Source organism: Balaenoptera musculus, chromosome 13 (genome assembly GCF_009873245.2).
Source record: "Balaenoptera musculus isolate JJ_BM4_2016_0621 chromosome 13, mBalMus1.pri.v3, whole genome shotgun sequence".
Classification (NCBI taxonomy): Eukaryota; Metazoa; Chordata; class Mammalia; order Artiodactyla; family Balaenopteridae; genus Balaenoptera; species Balaenoptera musculus.
In genome coordinates this window covers 74,885,109-74,905,228 of record NC_045797.1, presented here as the reverse complement: position 1 = coordinate 74,905,228, position 20,120 = coordinate 74,885,109, and the positions used below count along the sequence as shown (strand labels likewise).

At 41.3% G+C, this 20,120-nt stretch overlaps 1 protein-coding gene across 3 annotated transcripts in view; it reads right to left on the bottom strand.

Annotated features, from left to right (window-relative positions):
* Positions 1-720: 720 nt before the first annotated feature.
* Positions 721-20,120, bottom strand: part of LDAH (lipid droplet associated hydrolase) — a 93,805-nt gene continuing 74,405 nt past the window's right edge. The window contains exons 6-8 of one of the 3 annotated variants that reach the window (XM_036873250.1): positions 17,194-17,276; positions 4,257-4,493; positions 721-1,031 (exon numbers count right to left, since the gene is read on the bottom strand). In XM_036873250.1, coding sequence (XP_036729145.1) covers positions 4,302-4,493; positions 17,194-17,276 — 275 coding nt within the window. In that variant the 3' untranslated portion in view covers positions 721-1,031; positions 4,257-4,301. Of the gene's footprint in view, positions 1,032-1,072; positions 4,494-17,193; positions 17,277-20,120 lie in introns of those variants that run through there. The other 2 variants (XM_036873249.1, XM_036873251.1) reach the window with 2 other exon arrangements.

The following is a 20,120-nucleotide window of genomic DNA, read 5'->3' as shown; positions in this document are numbered from 1 at the left end:
TTCTTTCTCTGGACTTGTTCTCTTCTCTTCCAAACCCACCCAAGTTCCACCTGCCCTTCTGGCACCAGGAGCAGCCCTGCCACACCCTCCCTCCAGCAGTTTTCTCTTTACAGAACTGCGGCAACCCGGAGCCTTCTCCGGCCCTCACCGTTTTGCTCCGGAGATGCCCTCAGCCTGCTGGAGAGGACAGACCCATGTCCCACATCGGCTCCCCACGTGGGCCACTGTGATCACTCCCCTACACCTCCAGGGCACAGAGGCACGGCTCTCAGCCCCTTGGGAACGGAAATCTTCCCTGTCCTCGGCACTCCTACAGGAGAGCTTCCGCCTCAAGTCCTCAGAGATGTACCAGTTCACAGAGCTCACTCAGTCCCAGGCACTGCCCGCTCCTTAGGCCCCACCCAGCAAGGAAAGGAGAAGTCCAAGGACGTCTCTTCTCTCTGGCAAGAGGGGGCCAGGAACAAAGATGATGCCTCGTGTTATTTAAGAAACACTTTGCTTCCTACATCTTTTCAAAGGACTATAAGCTCCTCGAGGGGATGTTTGGGTGTCCTGGGCTGTGGTGGGAGGCCTGCAATGGCCTGGGGTCAGAAAGCTGTATCAGGTGAGCGAGTGGCCTCCTTCACCAATATGAACCAGAAACGCTGAGACGATTAGAATCAAATTTCAGGCTGGGTGAAACACTGCAGAAGCTGGGATATCGAGGAGTCCTCCATTGCACCAAAGAGAAGAGAGTGTAAAAGACAAACAAGTTTGCTATCCTTCTCCTTTAGGTACCATTTAATAGAGCATCTACCAGACAGGGTGCTAAATACTATATGCAAGACCTCGTTTGACCCCATTAAAGACAAACAAAAACCCTTCCGAAGTCCAAAAGCTAACGCAAGTACTTTTGTAGATGAGGGCCAGTGGGGGAGTGAAGGAGAGGGCTCAGGGAGGTTAAGCCTCTGAACATCACAAACCTGATAAATGACAGATCCAGGATTTGAACCCCAGTCTTCATTTACTTCCTAGAAGAAGTAATTCACTTTCTGGAAAAGAAGCAATAAGAGACAGATGCAGAAGGAGAGTGTGTTTTTTTGTTTTTTTTTTTTAAAAATAATTATTCGTATACATTTCAAAATCATCTCAAACTTACAAAAATGTTGCAAGAACAAAGAACTTTCTTTTTCTCTGAACCATTTGAGAGTAAATTGACATAATGCCCCATGGCTCCCTGACACTTGTGTGTCTTCAGTACAAATAAGGACATTTTCCTACTTGTCCACAATACAACCAGTGAAATCAGAAAATTAACATTGGTCTCTTATTCCCATCTACTCTTCAGATCCCATTCAATGAAGTTTTGCAAACTGTCCTAACAGTTTTTTTTTAATAACAAAAACATCTAATCCAGAATCAGGTATTACATTAAGTTGTTGTGTCTCCTCACGTCTGGAATTAAATTTAATTTTAATATAATGTAGGATACTGAAAAATCAAGCCTTTGGAGGTCACTGGCTCTCCAAGGGTGGAGTGGAGAGGCCAATGGTGAGAGGGCTGCTGCCTTGGACACCTGGCCACGAAAAGCCACTGGGGCTGCCTCTGGAGATTCTCCCCCACGGTCCAGAGCAGACTGGGAACAAATGGTCATGATTTCCAGTTTAGGCCTTTCATTCAGCCCTAGATAACCCCAGATGAAGTTATTAAATCTTTGACAAGGGCCATTCAAGTGGCTGACCGGGATATAAAGGCAGAAATGCTTCTGGAAAATGGATTTCATCCACTGCTTACCAACTTTAGTCTTTTATTTTTTATTATGATGATGTTTAATAATAATTATTATTAATATAGCCAGTCTTTATTGAGAAGATACTCTTAGTCAGGCATTGTGCTAAATGCTTTCATTTAATCATCCCATTGAATTCTTCAACAATATGAGGTACATATTATTAGTAATCCTATCTTATAAATGAGGACATTGAGGCATGGAGAAATTAGATGAAGTTGTCTAAAATCACACAGACAGTAAGGCCTCCAGAGTTCACATACCCTATCACCTCATACATATGCACGGAAACATTTTTGCTTAATTCCTAATGAAATAAAATGAACTTCAATCTCCTGAAATCTGATTCTTCCTTCTCTAAAAGAAGCACTGAGAAAGTGGCTTTTCAATTTAACAGAGAGACTCTGACCTGAGTCTAACTCAGGAGGATGCCAAGATTGTACCCCTCCTCCCCCAACACACAGAGATCAGGCCAGGCAAGGTCAGAAAGTGCGGGTAAAACACTTATTTTGAAAATTCATTTGGTGCTTAGATGATAAACAGGAAATTTACTTTATCATTTTACTTCTTATCATTTTTTAAGCTCGGGTAGCCTTTGGTTTATCAGACATAATTTCATACACGTGGACTCCTGAAATAGGAAGTAATGTTGTAAAGTAACGCTAAAAGAAAAGCTGGGCATGTTATTCTTCATCCCAGTGGCATGATTTACCCAGTACTTGCTTAAGTGCTTCGGGTTAGTACTATTGAGCATCTCCTGTATGCAAGGCACTTCAGAGCCATGAGACCGAGCTCCTAACATCAGATTTCTAGAAGGCCTCCCTACACAGTTGCCAATAAGGACTCTGTATGCAGCCTTGCCCCAGTGGCTTAGGCATCTACTGGCTCCTTTCCGGGGCCAAGAGCACTGCTTGCCTGGAGCTTGGCTCCTCCCCTCTGAGAAGTCATTTGCTCTGACACAGAAGCCACGCCAAAGGGTCATAACTCATACAACGCTCACCACTGGGTTGGCAGCATATCAGAGGTGAATCTTTCATCAGGGGGCTTTAGGTTTTGAGAAGAAGGACAACATCCCACTGTCCTTAACGAATGGGACACCATGAGGGATGTCCTCTAGGAGAAAATGGAATGTTTCTATCTATCATCAACCATCTCTGCAGTCAGCGGGACTTACTGGCTCCTAAGGTCCCAGGATTGAGTCAGTTTAGGGAAGGAAGCAATATTGTTAGCCCACTCTAGGCCAGAGAACAAGTTTCTTCTTTACTGGACCTCAAGGTGCCCGGAGAGGGTGAATTCACATAATTTAATGGGTTGTTTTGGTTCATTAGTAAAACAATTTCTTTCCAACTAACAAAACTAATGGAGAAATCATTTATGGTAATTCTCTATTCAGCAATTTAAAGATGCCCTTTCAAAAATTACTTACTAGAAGATTTTCAGAAGAAAAGAATCATAATGTAGCTAACAATCTATCCACAATGCCTTTATAGTACTTGGTTCACTGCTGGTCCTCAGTGGAGTTTGACTGAAAAAAATCACAGAAGGGGCAGCTGCATGTGGCAGGTACAAGGCTGAACTGGGACAGCCTAGGGCCTCCCCACCCTGGCTCTGGAGAAGAGGAGCCTGCAGGGAGCTCACAGCCAGAGCTTGCTGGCTGTCTGTGGAGGAAGGCAGAAATCGGGATCCTTCAATAACTCTTATTAGCTGTTAGTTGACCAGAGGAATGTCTGACGAGCTTTATTGGCTGACTACTGCAGGCAGACCGGGAAGTCACGCTCCTCGGGAAAGGAGACAAGCAGTGCTTCCCCTGCCACTGGCTCTGCTGGGGCTTGTGCCACTGGCGGCCAGACAGAAGGCTGACTTGGTGGTTGGAGACATGCTGCAAGGTAGTAACAGGTGGGGTGTGCAGGCTGTCCTGATACCCAGTCTGATTCTGATGATCTCAGCCAAGACCTGTGCAAAGTTAGTCTGGGCTGACCTTCAGCTTCTGTCCTTAAGAGAGACCCGGGTCCACTGCTCATCACTTCCTGCTACTGGACTTGAGTGTATCCTTCTCATGATCTCATATGCTTCACATATCCGACTACACACTTAACATTCACCGGTCTCTTACATTTTCTAGTAGGTCTTTCATAATTTTCTCTAGGGGAACCTATTCTACATTGTAACTCAATTAAAATCAACTAAATTTAGATTTCCTTTTGTCTGCAAGGATCTTGCCTACCAAAGTAAACTGTATGGTGCCACTGGGCATCTCGTGCAAACATAAGAGACTATGTTTAGATCACTGTGTTCCCTGAGTCTTGGAAAATGTGTTGTTAATCCTATGGAATATTGATCAACTGTGTTTATTTCAGTCTGTAGCATGGGGAGCTGGGAGCTGATAGTTTTAAGCCAAGAGGGTCTCACTTTTTTTCTCTTCTAATATCCAACATTAAAATTAAACATTTACCTACTAAGTACACTACTTACTACTAAGTACACCTACTGCCTTTATGTACTAGCTGTCAGTGCTTGCTCCTTGTGTCAGGATTTATATTTTGGACAGATCATCCTTTAGCCAGTCAGCTACCATGTCTGCCATTTCCTGGTAAAAATAGAGGATAAAATCATGAGGTATTTTTTTCTCACAGAGTCGAATATCTCCTTCTGGAAAATCTTTCTTCATGTCTTCATAGTACTCTTTTGGACACCAAGCATCTACAGTACCATAGTAAAATGTAAGCTAGAAGACAAGACAAAAACATTTTATTAGAAAACACTTCCCCTCCCAACACGGATATGACACCAGCAACCTGTAATGCTTTGAAAACAGCCCCTGCACCTGGCCCTATAAGCGAGTCCCAAGGCTCCCTCCAGAGAGTGGCTCTCTCAAGGCAGTGAGCTTTCATGGTTTATGGGAGCGAACCTTGGCATCTGATGGAAAGAAACCCATGTAGGGAGAGCCTGGTGTGATACATCACCCATGATTCACTAAAAGGACTCACCAGCAAAGTTGTGTATGTTGAGGTTGAGATGGACACTGGAGAGATGGCCGATGAGGGCAAGGAAGAGTTATTGAGACATAATCACTGAGTAACTAGTAACCATTCATTATACACTTAATAGTTTTCATACAGCCACATGCTAGGCATATGGGACATGTTTGTTGGATGTATGCAAAGATGAATCAGATGGACTCTGCTTCTTAATGTAGCAGATGAAATGTTATCAGAACCCTGAGAGTGTCTATGACATTTCTAGGAATAGGCTCCAGGTAGCAGGAGAGTGTGCTGATTCAGTGGGGAGGTGTTACAATCATACTTCAGGTGACAGCAAGCAGGCTGGATGGAGACAGAGCTTCCTCTGAGGCATTACTAAGACGCTTATTGACTACTGATCTGTACCAATCCCTGATACACATACACACACACGTTTATGCAGACACATATATGTATATACACATACAAATGTGTACATATGCACACATAATGTGTACATATGTATGGGCACATAAGCATATATACACCACCTATGTATATATATATGTATATACACATATACATTCATAAGCGTATACACACACACATCTTTATCTCTACGTCTAGCTCTAAGCTGCTGTTCTTCACTGAAAAACTATGTTCTACTTCTGTATTTCTGAAAAAAAAAAAGGCAACAAAAATGAAATCCTATTCAGAAGGGTACATACTGGTAATTTCTACCAAAAAAACCCAAAAACTAAATTTTAAGGCCCCTCTGACATCTGTTATCACTGAAAAAAAAGAGTTATGCCGTAAGTGGTTAGTTACAGTCACCTGTAGTTTCCATAACACACCAAATTTGTTCACTCATTCAAACACTTAATCATTAATCTATTCAGCAAATACTTATTGAGCATCTACTCTGTATTAGGAACCTGGAAAACAGATAATAAGACAGTCTCTGGGGGAGGGAAGGACTGGAGGCACCACGTACACAAGACAATTAGCCCGGATAAGGGCATCTGGTGGGAACCAGTGGGCAGCAAAGGTTCCCTAGAGCACTGATGTCCAAGTTGAGTCTTCAAGTTGGGGGAGCACACTGTGGGGAGTATACCAAGCAAATAAAAAGTATGAAGGAGTATGGCACGCTTGGGAATTGGAAGTAATTTTAAATGGCTGGGCTTCCCTGGTGGTGCAGTGGTTAAGAATCCGCCTGCCAATGCTGGGGACACGGGTTCGATCCCTGGTCTGGGAAGATCCCACATGCCGTGGAGCAACTAACCCCGTGCGCCACAACTACTGAGCCTGCGCTCTAGAGCTCGTGAGTCACAACTACTGAGCCCACATGCCATAACTACTGAAGCCCATGCGCCTAGAGCCCATGCTCTGCAACAAGAGAAGCCACCACAATGAGAAGCCCGCACACCACAACCAAGAGTAGCCCCCACTCGCTGCAACTAGAGAAAGCCCACGCACAGCAACGAAGACCCAACACAGACAAAAATAAATAAATTAATTAATTAAAAAAAAAAAAGGCTGGAATATGGGAGATAAGTCTGGAGAGCTGGTGGAGAGAGATGAAGTCATGAACAGCCTCTGTGCCCCACTAAGGAGGTTGTACCTTGTTCTGAAGTCCACAGGAGCTAACAAAAGACTTCACACAATGAAGTGACGTGATTAAGTCTGTATGGTAGGAAACTTACTCTGGCTGCAGTGACGAAGAGATTGGAGGGGATCAAGCAGAGGCGGGAGGAGGATATGGGAAATACGTCTTATTGCCCACTGGATAATTTTCTACTTGGATCGTTGAATCCATTATCTGAATATGGACAGGTGAGATCACTCTTATAAAAATACCAGCTTTTATTACAGTAATGTTATGATGTAACCAACATTTAAAGAGATGGTTAATTAAAAAACACTTTAAAGAGGGGAATATTTAATGTAGTACTCCAGAGAGTCAATTACTAACAAATAAACTTTTGAGTTGTAGACTTATTCCAAAACACTTCATAGGGATTTTTCTGGCTTTCACCTGGGTTTTGGTTTTGAAAGCTGCAAAGGATCTGTGGCTCACAGATTTCTCACTGAATTTCCTCTTCCTACTCTCCTGTTTTTGTCACTACAACCATTTCTGGGCACGCCAAAGGCCCCAAGCCACACTTCATTTTGCCAGGGCTCTCAGCAGTGTAGGAAGTTCCTTTTGATTCCTGGAGAACAGGAGAGCCTGGCAGTTGCCTGGTTCTTCCTCCTGGTGCCGGTCTCTCTAAAATGTTGCAACCTCACAACCAGTGGGGGACTATTCTGGCCAGTTGTGGAAAAAATAAATTTCTCAGAATTTCTCAGCAACCACCCTGCCACAGCTTCCCCTTGCAATACTGCTGCGAGTACAAGCTCTCCGCAGGCATTAATGATCTACCAATAGGGCTAATAACTTTAGATTCTCTCTAAACCACTCCCTACTCTTAGCACCAAGAATCCTTTAAATTATATCCAGGAAATAGCATCTGGAACAGTCATTATGCACAGTTGTTCAGCACTTCCTCAGAGTACGAAACAGTGTTGAGAAATCTAGAAATGCAAAATTCAGACTTGGGCTCGTGTCCATCAGGTCTGTTCCTCTGCTCCACTGCACTCTCTTGCCCAAAGACACTGGGACACTGAGAAGGGTACTCTGGAAGTCCTCACACCAGTACAAGCTATGGTGGTGAGGTCTTGTGAAAAACCCTAATACAAAAGGGTCAACTAGAAGGAAAGCAAGGCAGGAAAGACCTCCCCCAATGAAGTCTCTTTGACAAGGAGGAAAGCATCACTGTGGCACCTGCTGTTACTTTCTGCCTAACTCTTCAAAGACTATTTCTATGGAGCGTTTCCTTTTCAGTCAGGCAATTGCAACTGTAACTGTCTCCACTGAGAAGTCCAGCTTGATGAGCCTTAGCACTGGGGAAACGCCATTCCTTCCCTCATGCATGAAGGTATCAGACAGTTGAGCAGGAGTAGTAAATATGGATTACAGGAACCCACCCCTACCTTCAGGTGTCAAGAGACAAGTCCTGTCCAAGTAGTTATGGGGCACGTGCTGCCCAAGGCATACGCTAGGAACCTCAACACAAAGTGACGTCAGTGTTCAAGACAGCGTAACAATGAGGATCACAGATTTCCCATATGTTCATCTGATTTTACCTCTCAATCCTCCATACTGTAATCATTTTGAGGGGGCTGTATTTGGTTACGTTTCTAAGTGATAGTGGGGTAAGGTCTTTTTGTTTTGTTTTATATTGTTTTTTTAAGTTCTTCTTCAGAAGAAGGGCTCTGTAAGAAAATCTTGGCTTACAAGTCAAACACGTGGTTATTTCTATTGCCTTTACATACACTGGCTCAAGATACTTCCTGATCCCTACAGATTATAAGTCACAGGCAATAGATCTGAACAGAGGACTCTGCACCTGTAACCTGAAACAGGAAACTGGAGAAGTATGGGGTGTGTGGTGGTAGTGGTGGGGGACGGGGAAGGACAGGTGAGGTAGAAAGAAAGAAATAATCGGACACCAAAGCGTAGTGGTGAAGAGGGTACACTACTACTACGTCGATATGTAAAAATGACTCACAACAAATAACGATGACCTGATGAAAACTGAGAATGATTTGCCAGGCTCTATGCTAAGTTTTGTGTTCACTGAGTCCTTATAATAATATTCTGAGGAAGGTATTTTATTCTTGTTTTACAGAAAAGGAAACTTAGGCTTAGAGAGACTAACTTGCTTAAGTTGAAACAATTAGTGAATATAACCCAGTGAAAAACTGAGTTATAAATCCAGGGATGGCATTCCTAATCAGTACCTTTTACTACTATTTACAATTAAGAATAAACTGAACCATGGTGTGAAAACACAAACCTGAAGACTGAGAGGTCTTAAACTGGTTATGAAAACTACCTGAATGTGACAATCACCGACACGCACAAAGTTGATGTATACAGTTCTTCTGGGGTGCTGCATGCCACGGGGGTGATGAAAATACTGGAATTGTTAACCAAGGATCTCAGGCTATCAGAAGGATGTTTAAATCAAATGTTTACAAGAAAATAAATTATTTCCTAGTTTATTTCTCCTTGGCACTTGCTTTGATATGCATGAGAGTTGATAAAGAGTATACATTATTGAGATGGAAATTATTCTATTTCCAAATTGTTATGTTAAGTAATTGTTTCTCTATTAAACATAACATTTAATTTTCTCAATTCTAGATTTTGATTGCCCAGGATTTTGCTTTTCTCTGTGTACCTTCTACAGTAAGGTGGAATTATGGTTACTGTGATAACCACAGTTATCACAGATAGTCTCTGTGCTCACAGGTATATTTTCCTTTAACTCTTCAGTTGCCCCTAAGGAAACATGTCCCTGTTGAAATGTCCCTGCAAATTGCTGCAGCTTGCCCCCACAGAGCAGCCACAGTCGTCTTTTCCAATGGCTTTTTTTTTTTTTTAACTTTTTGCTCCTGAAACTGCAGATTCCCAGCATTTCCACCCAAAATGACTCTAAACCTATCTCCCATCTGGCACTGGCTAAAGTGGTTGAAATTCAGAAGTAAGACAGCTCTGCCCTGGAGAAGCTCCAGAGTAGCGAAGAACTCAGGCATGTACAAGCTGGCCCTTAAACACGACAGGCAGAGAGAGGTATGAACAAAGTACTGTAGGAGCCAGAAGCAGGAAAACCTGACTTCTGCCCTGATTGATGCAACAGAGCTTTGTTTTAGTATACACTGAGTTGCTGGCTTTTATGTATTACTAATAGAGGATTTATTTTAAGAACAAAAGACATATTAGAAACCACCTTATGATACAAGTTTATATATTTGATTTAGCTAATAACTAACAAAAATCACCTCCAATGATATATCAACATCTTAAAATATTAAACATGAAAAAAGCCACACACAGAAGTCTCTATCTGGTGATAATAAATATTATTCAGCTATAAAAAAGGAAGGAAATCCTGCCATTTGCGACAACATGGATGGACCCTGAAGGTATTTTATGCTAAGTGAAGTCAAACAAATAAAGACAAATATTGTACGATCTCACTTACATGTGGAATCTAAAACAAAAAACCAAATTCACAGAAACAGAGAACAGACTGGTGGTTACTAGTGGCAGGGGGTAGGGGGTGGAGGAAACGGGTGAAGGTGGTCAAAAGGTATAAACTTCCAGTTATAAGATAAATAAGTTCTGGGGATGTAATATACAGCTTGGTGACTATAGTTAACACTATACTGTATATTTGAAAGTCATTAAGAGAGTAGACATTAAAAGTTCTCATCACAAGAAAAAAAACTGTAATTAAGTGAGGTGATAGATGTTAATTAAACTTGTGATAATCACTGGGCAATATATACATGTATTAAATCATTACGTTGTACACTTTAATACAATGTTATGTGTCAATTCTATCTCAATAAAACTGGAAAACAAAATCTCTATCTGAATTACTTCTTTCTATTCAGTCGTCAACGGGGACTACAGGAATTGCTGCACAGGAGCGACAGGCTGCTGCTTCCACCCTCCCCGCCAAGTCAGACACTTAAGCCTCGACCCTGCAACCTTAAAGGAAACCTGTTCTGTAACATAAGCATCTCCTTTCAGTTATTTGAAAATCCCATCCCTCTCAGGAACAGAGAGGTAGCAGTCACAAAGCTTTAACAGTTCACTGCAGCCTTTCTGAGCAACCATTTTTAAGAACTTGAACAACTGCTGAGGACAGGGAGATAGTTTAGAAAATTCATTTTCCGACTTACCTTGTTTCCTTTCTTTCTTTTATCTAGAACTGGCTCAATTACCATTCTTAAAAAAAATGAGAATTAGGGCTTCCCCGGTGGTGCAGTGGTTAAGAATCCACCTGCCAATGCAGGGGACACGGGTTCGATCCCTGGTCCAGGAAGATCCCACATGCCGCGGAGCAACTAAGCCTGTGTGCCACAACTACTGAGCCTGCGCTCTAGAGCCCGTGAGCCACAACTAATGAAGCCTGCGCACCTAGAGCCTGTGCTCCGCAAAAAGAGAAGCCACTGCAATGAGAAGCCCGCGCACCGCAAGGAAGAGTAGTCCCTGCTCACCGCAACTAGAGAAAGCCTGCGTGCAGCAATGAAGACCCAAGGCAGCCAAAAATAAAATAAATAAATTTATTTTTAAAAAAAGGGAATTAAAATCCCTAAAAATTAAAAAAAGTGGCCGAGGACAGAGGTGAACACACAATCCTTCACAAGCACCGAGCCCTGCTCCCCCTGAAAGCATCTAAGGGAGCAGTGGGAACTGGGTGCGAAAGGAGTAGGAGGTCCAAGCGGGTTAGAGGCTGGGCCACTCTCCAGTAGCTGGAACAATCATGCATCAAAAGCCCTGCAAAGTGGGGCTCTCTTCTTTCTGCACGATTCAAGTGTAAAGGGCCAGAACCTGCTCATTCCCAAACGGAAGTCACTGCTCCTTCCAGAGTAACTAGCTTCGTCTCTTTCTTACCTGGGTCTGGAGTGAGAAGCTGACCCAAGGCATCTATCTTCCTCTGGTGAGGCAGCAGAGTATGAGGCACTGGGAGCAAATTTATCCTCCTGTGCTTCTGTTTCTCCTTGGTTATATGCCTCAGGAAACTGGCAGACGTGCTGGGAAGGGTCTTGCTTAACTAACTTAGAGAAATGGCCAATTCCAGTTCATCTGAATTCTCCGTACTGGGCCCAAGTCCCGGTAAAGTTCAAGTACTACTGTGTCTTCCTTCACTGCTGTTCCTACACAACATCTCCCTTAGGCATTTTATGGGAAGCAGCGGCCAGAATGGGACTGGGGCATTCCAGGGTCACGTGGCTACGTATTTAATATTACCAAAATCTTTCATTATAGAATGAAAATATCTGAAGGGGTGTGCAGGGGGAGGAAAAGTTAGGCAAAGTCTTTTTAAAGTACTCAGAGGCATATCTAGGATATAACTAACTTTGTAATAATAATAATAAACTTTCATTGAATGCTTAGTACATGCCAGACACTCTTGCAAGGTCTTTATATGAATTGCATATAGCATTATAGTTTTGGAACAACTGTATGAGAGTAGATAGTATTATTAAACCATTTTATTGATGAAGAAAGGAGACACAGTGAGGCCAAGCAACTTAACCAAGGTCACGTAAGTAAGCACATGGTGGGGCTGGAGTGTGAACCTCGGGCTGTGCCTCTGAAGACTCTGCTCCCCGCTACGCTCCTCCCCCTCCGATCACGCTCCACTAGAACACTCAAGCGTATGCTGACACGAAGGAGTGCCTAAAATGAAGCGCTCAAGGTCAAAGTGATTGAGATACAAACAAACCTATCTATTTCCGGGATGATTATGATATTCTGAACAGGCTTCAAATTAAACAGGCAGAACTAACACAATCAGTTTCAGACCGAGGTTGGCGGAAAGGCAGTCCCGGTGAGCTGGTCCAGAGAGCACATCCTATGCTCCACTAAGCGGGACGTGTGCATGTCCGAAGGATTTGCATGCCCCGATCTGCAAACAACTGTGCAAGGTTTGCTTGTTCCTAAAGGCAACATGTGCCTCTGGGCTCAGGCGGGCTAAGCAGGATGGGGAGAGTCGTAGCAGAGGGGTCCCTGTTCCTGAGGACACCCTGCCCCTTTCCCAACCACACTGCTGGCCCCAGGCTGGCCCTCTGGGGGCAGGGGCAGCACCACTTTGCAGGAAGTCCTTGCACCGCTGCCCACCTTCATCAGAAAGCAGCGTCTCACGTGCTCTCGCTGGGAACAATTTCAGACCCCTATTGACTGATAGTGAAGCTCAGATTTGGTCTGGCAGTAGCACACACCAGCTGTTTCCATAAGCCTAGGCCAAGGATGGTCACGGCAGTTTAGAATTTCCCTCCTAAGTGAGTTTTAAATGAAAACTTCAAGTTTCTAAACCAAACACTAATTCACTTTTCTTTGAATGAGAATACATCCCCTTATAGCTGAGAACAATGACAGAACGGGAATGCTGACCTCCTATTTGCCTCAGACACACCAGGTGCCTCATAATGCAGAGCATACCCCAGTGGCTCCCAGAAGGATTGGGACTGGGGTGGTGAAAATGTACAGTTGATTCTCTTACTTTGGTTTATTCCATCCTGGTTCTCATTCCCGTCCCTCCCCCTTCCATTTCCGCCTTATTCATTAGTTCCTCTCCTTCCTCCCAACCTTTAAATTGTGTTCCCAAGGGTCAACCTTTAGATGTATTCTCTCCTTATACCACATACTTCCTTGGGTTACTATTTCCATGCTCATGACTCCAAATACATCCTCATCATTCCCAAATCAAAATTCAGCCCAGATTTCTCTTCTAGGCTTCACACCTATATATCCAGCTACCTGCCAGACATGTGTCCCCCTGGATGTCCCACAGGTATCTCAAACAAAAGTACCAAAATGAACTACTTTCTCAACCAGCTCCCACAACTTGCTGGCACTTCTCCCATATTCCCTATCTTGTTACAAAATCCAAATACAGAGAAATAATCTTAGACTCCATCTCCATTCTCTCACATCCTATGAGTACTAAGTGTCTTTGATTCTACTTCCTAAATCTTTCCAAATTCTACCTGTTCTTCATCCCCAATTCCACTGCCTTCGTTCTTGTAAAAGTCTTCTAAAGAGTTTTCCCACTTCAAATTTCATTCTTTTCCAACATTCTGATACACATTTTCCCCCAAATAATCCCTCTCATTGGTTAATCTAGCCACATTCCTAGGACTAACTGATATGAACTGGCACCTCTGAACTGGCTGTTTGTTCACAGATGGCATATGTTCTGATGGGTCAGTGGTTATGTCATATGGTTGTCAAACATTCTGAGTATCACCCTGATTATAACCCCCTTCCTTAAATCCTTCAATGGTTCCCTAACAACTCAAAATAGTCTCTTTAGTGTAGCATATCATGGCTTCTTGTTCTCAGGCCAGTGCCCAAACCACAATACCATGCTCCCTAACCTTTTCTAGTGCCTCAAAGCAACTTCTTCACCTGGGATCTACAGGTCCACGCAGTTTCATGGGTAGATGCAGTGGCAATTGAGGGGAGCGGAGTAATGTAAACTTGGATGGGAAAAAGAATATATCATTTTTTTTGCTAACCTCTAACAATAATTTAGTATTTCCTTCAATTATGAATACAGGCAACAAACCACAGAAATATTAGAAATACCTACCTTTTGTCATCTATAAAATTACTGAAATTTTCAAATTACAGTAAAATTGTTTTAAGTAACTAAAAGTTTATACACATCACTACATATTTACAATAGTAATTCTGACTGCTATTATATCTCATTATTTAGTTTGTTAATAAAGATGCACAAATTATATATCACAAATTTGCTTTTAATATATTTTGGTAACTATACTTCAATATAATTTTTTTTTGGTAATCCCATGTATTTATTTCAAGCACTTTAAAATATTATTCTGTGAAGGAGTCCATACACGACACAGCCAGAGAGATCCATGGCACAAAAAAGGCTTAGAATCTGTAACAGCTTTCCTGTCCATCCATCTAGTATACATCTATTGATTGTTCACCAGGTATCATGCATTGTGCTAGGCCACAGGGATACCAAGATGAGAAAAACCTTCAAGGTGGGTGAGAGGGGAAAACCGACTGTTTAAATACTGTGTGATAAATGTGATATTATAACTTTACATATAACTTTACAAATATTCTGAAGGCTTGTATTTGGGCAGAAATGAGACAGAGTATCCTTGACTAGAATATCTAAAGTAGGGGTATGTCTAGTCTTGGGAACTGATTTTCAAGTCTGACTAATTATCAGGGTTCTTTGGAAGGCAGGGGAAAATGCCCACTATTTTGCTAGAACTATGTGCCCTTTTAAGTTTCCTTACTTTCTCAAGCAGACTGAGACATATGTTGATTCAACTTTTACCAATATTAAATTACAGCATGTTCCCATTTTTTTCATTACAGAAACAAAAAAATTGCAATAAACTTCCTGTCTTTCTATACCTCGTTTCACTTAGGAATTGGAATTGTATTATTCTAGTGGAGAGTTCAAACTTAGCTGGTAGAAAGGACATTCAATTAATTGCAGGTAGTTGTGCATCATTAAACTCAACAATGCCTTGCTTTCCCAAACTCCACAAGTACATGTCATGCTATCTTAAAAACAAAATAAAACCATTCCCTGTAGTTGGAAAAGTTTAGTCCTGTGACCGTGTGTTAATATCAACCTTGAAATGCCTGCCATCTACCATTATACCCCCATATTTCTCCCACAAAAGTTTCAGTAAAGTACGGTCCTGACATGGTTACCATGAGCAGCCCTCTATCGGGGAATGATTACACTTGCATATGGATTTAACTTAGGACAGGAATAGGTTAGCACCTTCCTTTGCCCTCCTTCTGAGCACAACATACAGACAGAATCCAGGAATGACGAGTACTTTACAGCAGCTGGCTTCCACAGGTGGTAAGACGGGCTTTGACACATGATGGGTCTACTCATTCAGCAAGTGTGATTTTTGGAAATGAGCATCTGCCAGTCTTATTATTAACTGGGAACTGAGTTGTTTTTATGAACTTCCAGCCTTGAGAACTTAAGCACAGCTTTGAAACAAATTCACTTATAATTTAACTAAAAAATAAAATACTGTTTTTCTTGCATTTTCACATACGTCAATGAGTGGAAACAGTTGAAAGCCCTGGAAAGAGGGCCCTTATGAGGCCCCAACCTCCCCCATTCAGCTAATGAGGGTTTCCTCTGTCTTCAAAATTTCAACCTCTGGCCAATTGCTATTTTAGAAATATGATGACCGCTATGGCCATAAGACAAACCCAGAATGGCACTTTCAAAAGTCCTCTCTAGGTGAAGCTACGGATAGATCGATATTCTAAAAATATTTTTTTAAGAACATATACATTTCTTGCTTTAAGATAATTGTATTGGGAAGTTATAGAAATATGAATTAACACTATAGGCAAGTTTAAGTCAAATGTCTCAAAGTTTATGAAGAGATTCTAAACCCAGCAGGATATCTAAGATTTTACTTGCAGATTGTAGGTTCCTGGGCCCTGTAAGAGTGGTCACTCAGTGGGGCTCGTTTCATTGCAGCCAGCAGATGTCACGGTTCAGCACTGGACTGCAAAGCTCTATATTAGCACAGTCCAAAAGAAATACAAAGGCACACCGGTAATTTCAAAATTTCTAGTAACTACATTTTAAAAAGTATAAAGGAATGAATGAAATTGCTTTTAATATATATTATTTACCCCCACGTATCTAAAATATTATCATTTCAACAGCTAATCAATATAAAAATATTAATGGGGCTTCCCTGGTGGCGCAGTGGTTGAGAATCTGCCTGCTAATGCAGGGGACATGGGTTCGAGCCCTGGTCTGGGAAGATCCCACATGCCACGGAGCAGCTGGGCCCGTGAGCCACAACTACTGAGCCTGCGCGTCTGGAGCCTGTGCCCCGCAACGGGAGGGGCCGCGATAGTGAAAGGCCCGCGCACTGTGATGAAGAGCGGTCCCCGCACCGCGACGAAGAGTGGCCCCCACTTGCCGCAACTAGAGAAAGCCCTCGCACGAACCGAAGACCCAGCACAGCCAAAAATAAATAAATAAATGAAAAATAAAAGTAGCTATAAAAAAAAATATTAATGAACTATTTTATTTGTTTTTTTGGTACTAAGTTTCTGAAATCCAATGTGTATTTTACACTCATGGCACATCTCAATTCAGAGTAGCCACAAATAACCACATGTGGCTAGTGGTTACTGTGTTAGATGGTACAGCTCTATCCTATTCAGGATGGACAGAGAGACAAATGATGTCATGGGAGTACCAGGGCCACCTTAATTCTAGGGTGCTTAGACATATTCTAAACCATGGCCCCTCACAGTTTCAGAAACTGTGCTTCCAAATACGCCTGTGTTAAGATTCTAGCACTTACAGCAGCAACTCAAAAATGCTAAATATTTCAATTGTTGCCTTTCTGCACCTGCTTGTATAGAAAACTCGCCTTGGTGTCAGCTGGGCATTCCTACTCTAATGCATTGGAGAATAAGAAAGACGGGCTCACTGGATCATCAGATCATAGGAATGTTAGTTTTTTTCCAACGTTTCACTTATATTTTAATATAACTCATTTTTTCCATAAATATTATTGAGAGTCTTTTCAGTACAAAGCTCTAGAGAGAAGTATCGATTCTAAAAATAAACCCAACAAAAACAGGTGGTAAAACATATTTAAGTAACTATGCAGTCAGCTTTACTTACTTTCTATGCAACTTTCAAGGACTGCCTTAATGTTAACTAGAAGTAGAACTTGATCTGAAAATTACAAACCCTTGAGGTCTTACAGATTCTAACCAACTCTAGCCTTTCATCCTCAGTAAGTATTTCTGCCCATCTACTTACTTCCTTGTAGCACTAAAGTGATTACCTTAGATAAATGTTCTTTTATGGTTTCATTGTCTCTCTTCACCACCTCCATCATTTCTTGGCTCCCAAGGTAGGCAGCATTAACTACATTAAAAAAAAAAAAGGCAAACACTTAGAATATATAGAACAAACACAAACGTCAAATTAATTGTAGTATATTCCTGTTTTAGTCTTTTCTTTTGCCAAGTGCTATGTGATGTGAGATATTAGTGAGGCCAAGAGAGGCATGTGAGTCAGTAACATGCACTGTCACCGGAAACAAGAGCATGCCCTGTGGAAGAATCTCTCTCACCCTCACCTGGCTTTCTCAATAGCAACGTTAGCAGTATGATGGCCTAATGTCAGATATCACAGCAGATGTGTGTAATCATACCCGATCAAGGCATTTTTATGATTTAAGGTTTAGAATCACAAATTTTGATAGATAAATCATGTATACCAGGGAAACCACACATAGTTACGAACATGAAACCATCTTAATAATTTTAAAAAGGACACAACTAAAAAGAATGTTTATTTTAAAACAGGTTTAAATGATCTTTAAGAGTTGCTTATAAGGGTTAGTTCTATTATACTGACTGCAGAATGAGCAGAGTGACCCTCATTTTCAAGATGTCAAATAACTGAGAAAAAGGAAGAAAGCCAGAGATAACATGAGTTTATGTGATTTTCTGGTACTACTACACAAATTTTCGTTTGATTCTTTGTGCCTTGAATTCTACTTTGATTGGTGTTATTATTGTTACTTTGCTTTCTTTTTGGCATCATCTGCCTATTTGTCTTTTATTTTTAGTCTTTTGCCATTTTGTTTTAAGTATGTCTCTTGAAATCATAAGTAGATTTCTTTAAAAACAAAATTTAAAGTCTCTCTCTCTTAAATAAAGGGACTTAACATACTTACGTATATTGATATAAAAGATATTTGGTCTGACTCCAGTCAGTAGGCAGAATAAAGTAAATAATAAAATTCACAGCAGAAATTAATGAAAGAGAGACCAGAAAAACAATTGAGAAACTAAATGAAACTAAAAGTAAGTTCAATAACTGATAAATCTTTAGCCAGACTGATCAGGAAAAAATGTGAGAAGACATAAAACATTACCAGTATCAGGAAAGAGAAATGACAGCCCTTCAGATAATACAGATATCAAAAGGATAATCAAGTAATTTTGTGGACAACTTTATGTCACGAAATTCAATAACTTAGATGAAACAGCCAGTCTGCCCAAAGACACAAATTTGAAGCTCACTTAACAATAAATAGATAACCTCAATCGTATTATATCTATTAAAGACATTAAATTTGTAATTTAAAGCCTCTCCACAAAGAAAACTCGAGGGCAAGATGAATTCATTGGTCCACTCTACCAAACATTTAAGGAAGAAATAATATTGATTTTAAATAAATTCTTCCAGAAATGACTACACATATATAGATATGTAATTTTTGACAAAGGTAGCATTTCAGAGCAGCAGAGAACAGGTGGTCTGTGGTAGGCAGAATTCCCAGATGACACAAATACTCCTTGCCCTTTTACAATCCCTCTCTTTTGAGTGTGGGTGAAACCTGTTGAGTATGATGACATATTACTCCCATGACTAGGTTATGTTATAAAGTTGAGACGACTTTAAGGGAGATTATCCCAGTGGACCTACCCTGATCACACGAGTCCTTCAAAATTTGAGTTCTCTCTGGCTAGTGGCAGAAGAAGAAGTCACAGATTCAAAGCACTAAAAGGACTAAATGTACCACTGTTGGTTTGAAAATGGAGCTCATGTGAAAAGGACCTGAAAGTGACCTCCAGGAGCTGAGAGGGACCCCTGGCTGACAGCCAGCAAGAAAATGGGGACTGCAGTCAAAAAGCCACATGAACTGGATTCTGCCAACAACCTGAATGAGCTCAGAAGTGGACTGTGGGATACGCAGGGGTATAAAAGAGGCTTCTGAGATCCAGGCAGTGGTGATCCTTGAGCTGGGTGGGAGTTACATGGGAGTTTGCTTCCTGATAATTCATGGAGGCAAACATTTATGTCTTAAGCACTTTTCTGTAGTGTTATTCTTGAATTCGAAAAAATATAAACATTCAAAAACCTTGCAAGCAATCTTACATTTCTAAAAGTAAATTTTTCCTCAGGGAATGTACCTCACCTCACCTTTATTCTTATTCTTGTTTTTCCTGGTAATTTCCCATCTAAGTGTACTTTTTTGTTGTTTGTTTTTAGAAAGTAGAATACCAGTGTCCTTTCCAGTAATAGCTCCAAGGAAGCAATTATCTTTTTCTTTCCTCAAAAATGCTCATAACACAGCACAGTGGTCAGAAACAATAATACTAAATAGAAGTGTAATTTCCTAAGGGGAAAACACATTTCTCCTGGCAATGACTATTGACAGCATTCCTGGAAACCCGGCAGAATTCACAGTTTCAAGCACCATAGTGAAGGTATCTAGGAGCAGGAGTAATGGAAACAAAACACGAAGGGAAGAGAATGATTTAGAAGAATGGTACTTATTTACTTTTATTTCATTAAAAATCTAAATACAGGTGTAATAAAAACCTCACTGAGTCTAATGTTCTATTTTATTTGCTACCATCTTCTTCTGAAATCTGCTTAGTGTTTAAATATCACTACAGGACATCAACTCACAGTGGAGTGGCTAAGGAACGAAATGAGTGAGGGCTAAAGTTGGAAGACCAATAGAACATTCACCTCACGGGCTAAATGGTACCACTAAATTCTCCAAGTACACATAATCTACAATAGAAGGCTGCCTTCTGTTTAACTCAATCACCTATCTTGATGCCATTTTGTCTGTCTGGAAAATTCCCAACTCATCTTCAAGTCCAAATTCATTTGTCTTCTCCCTTACTTATCTAGGTAGAACTAATTTCTCCTTTTCTTGGTACCATTCCTGACCTGTATCTGTAT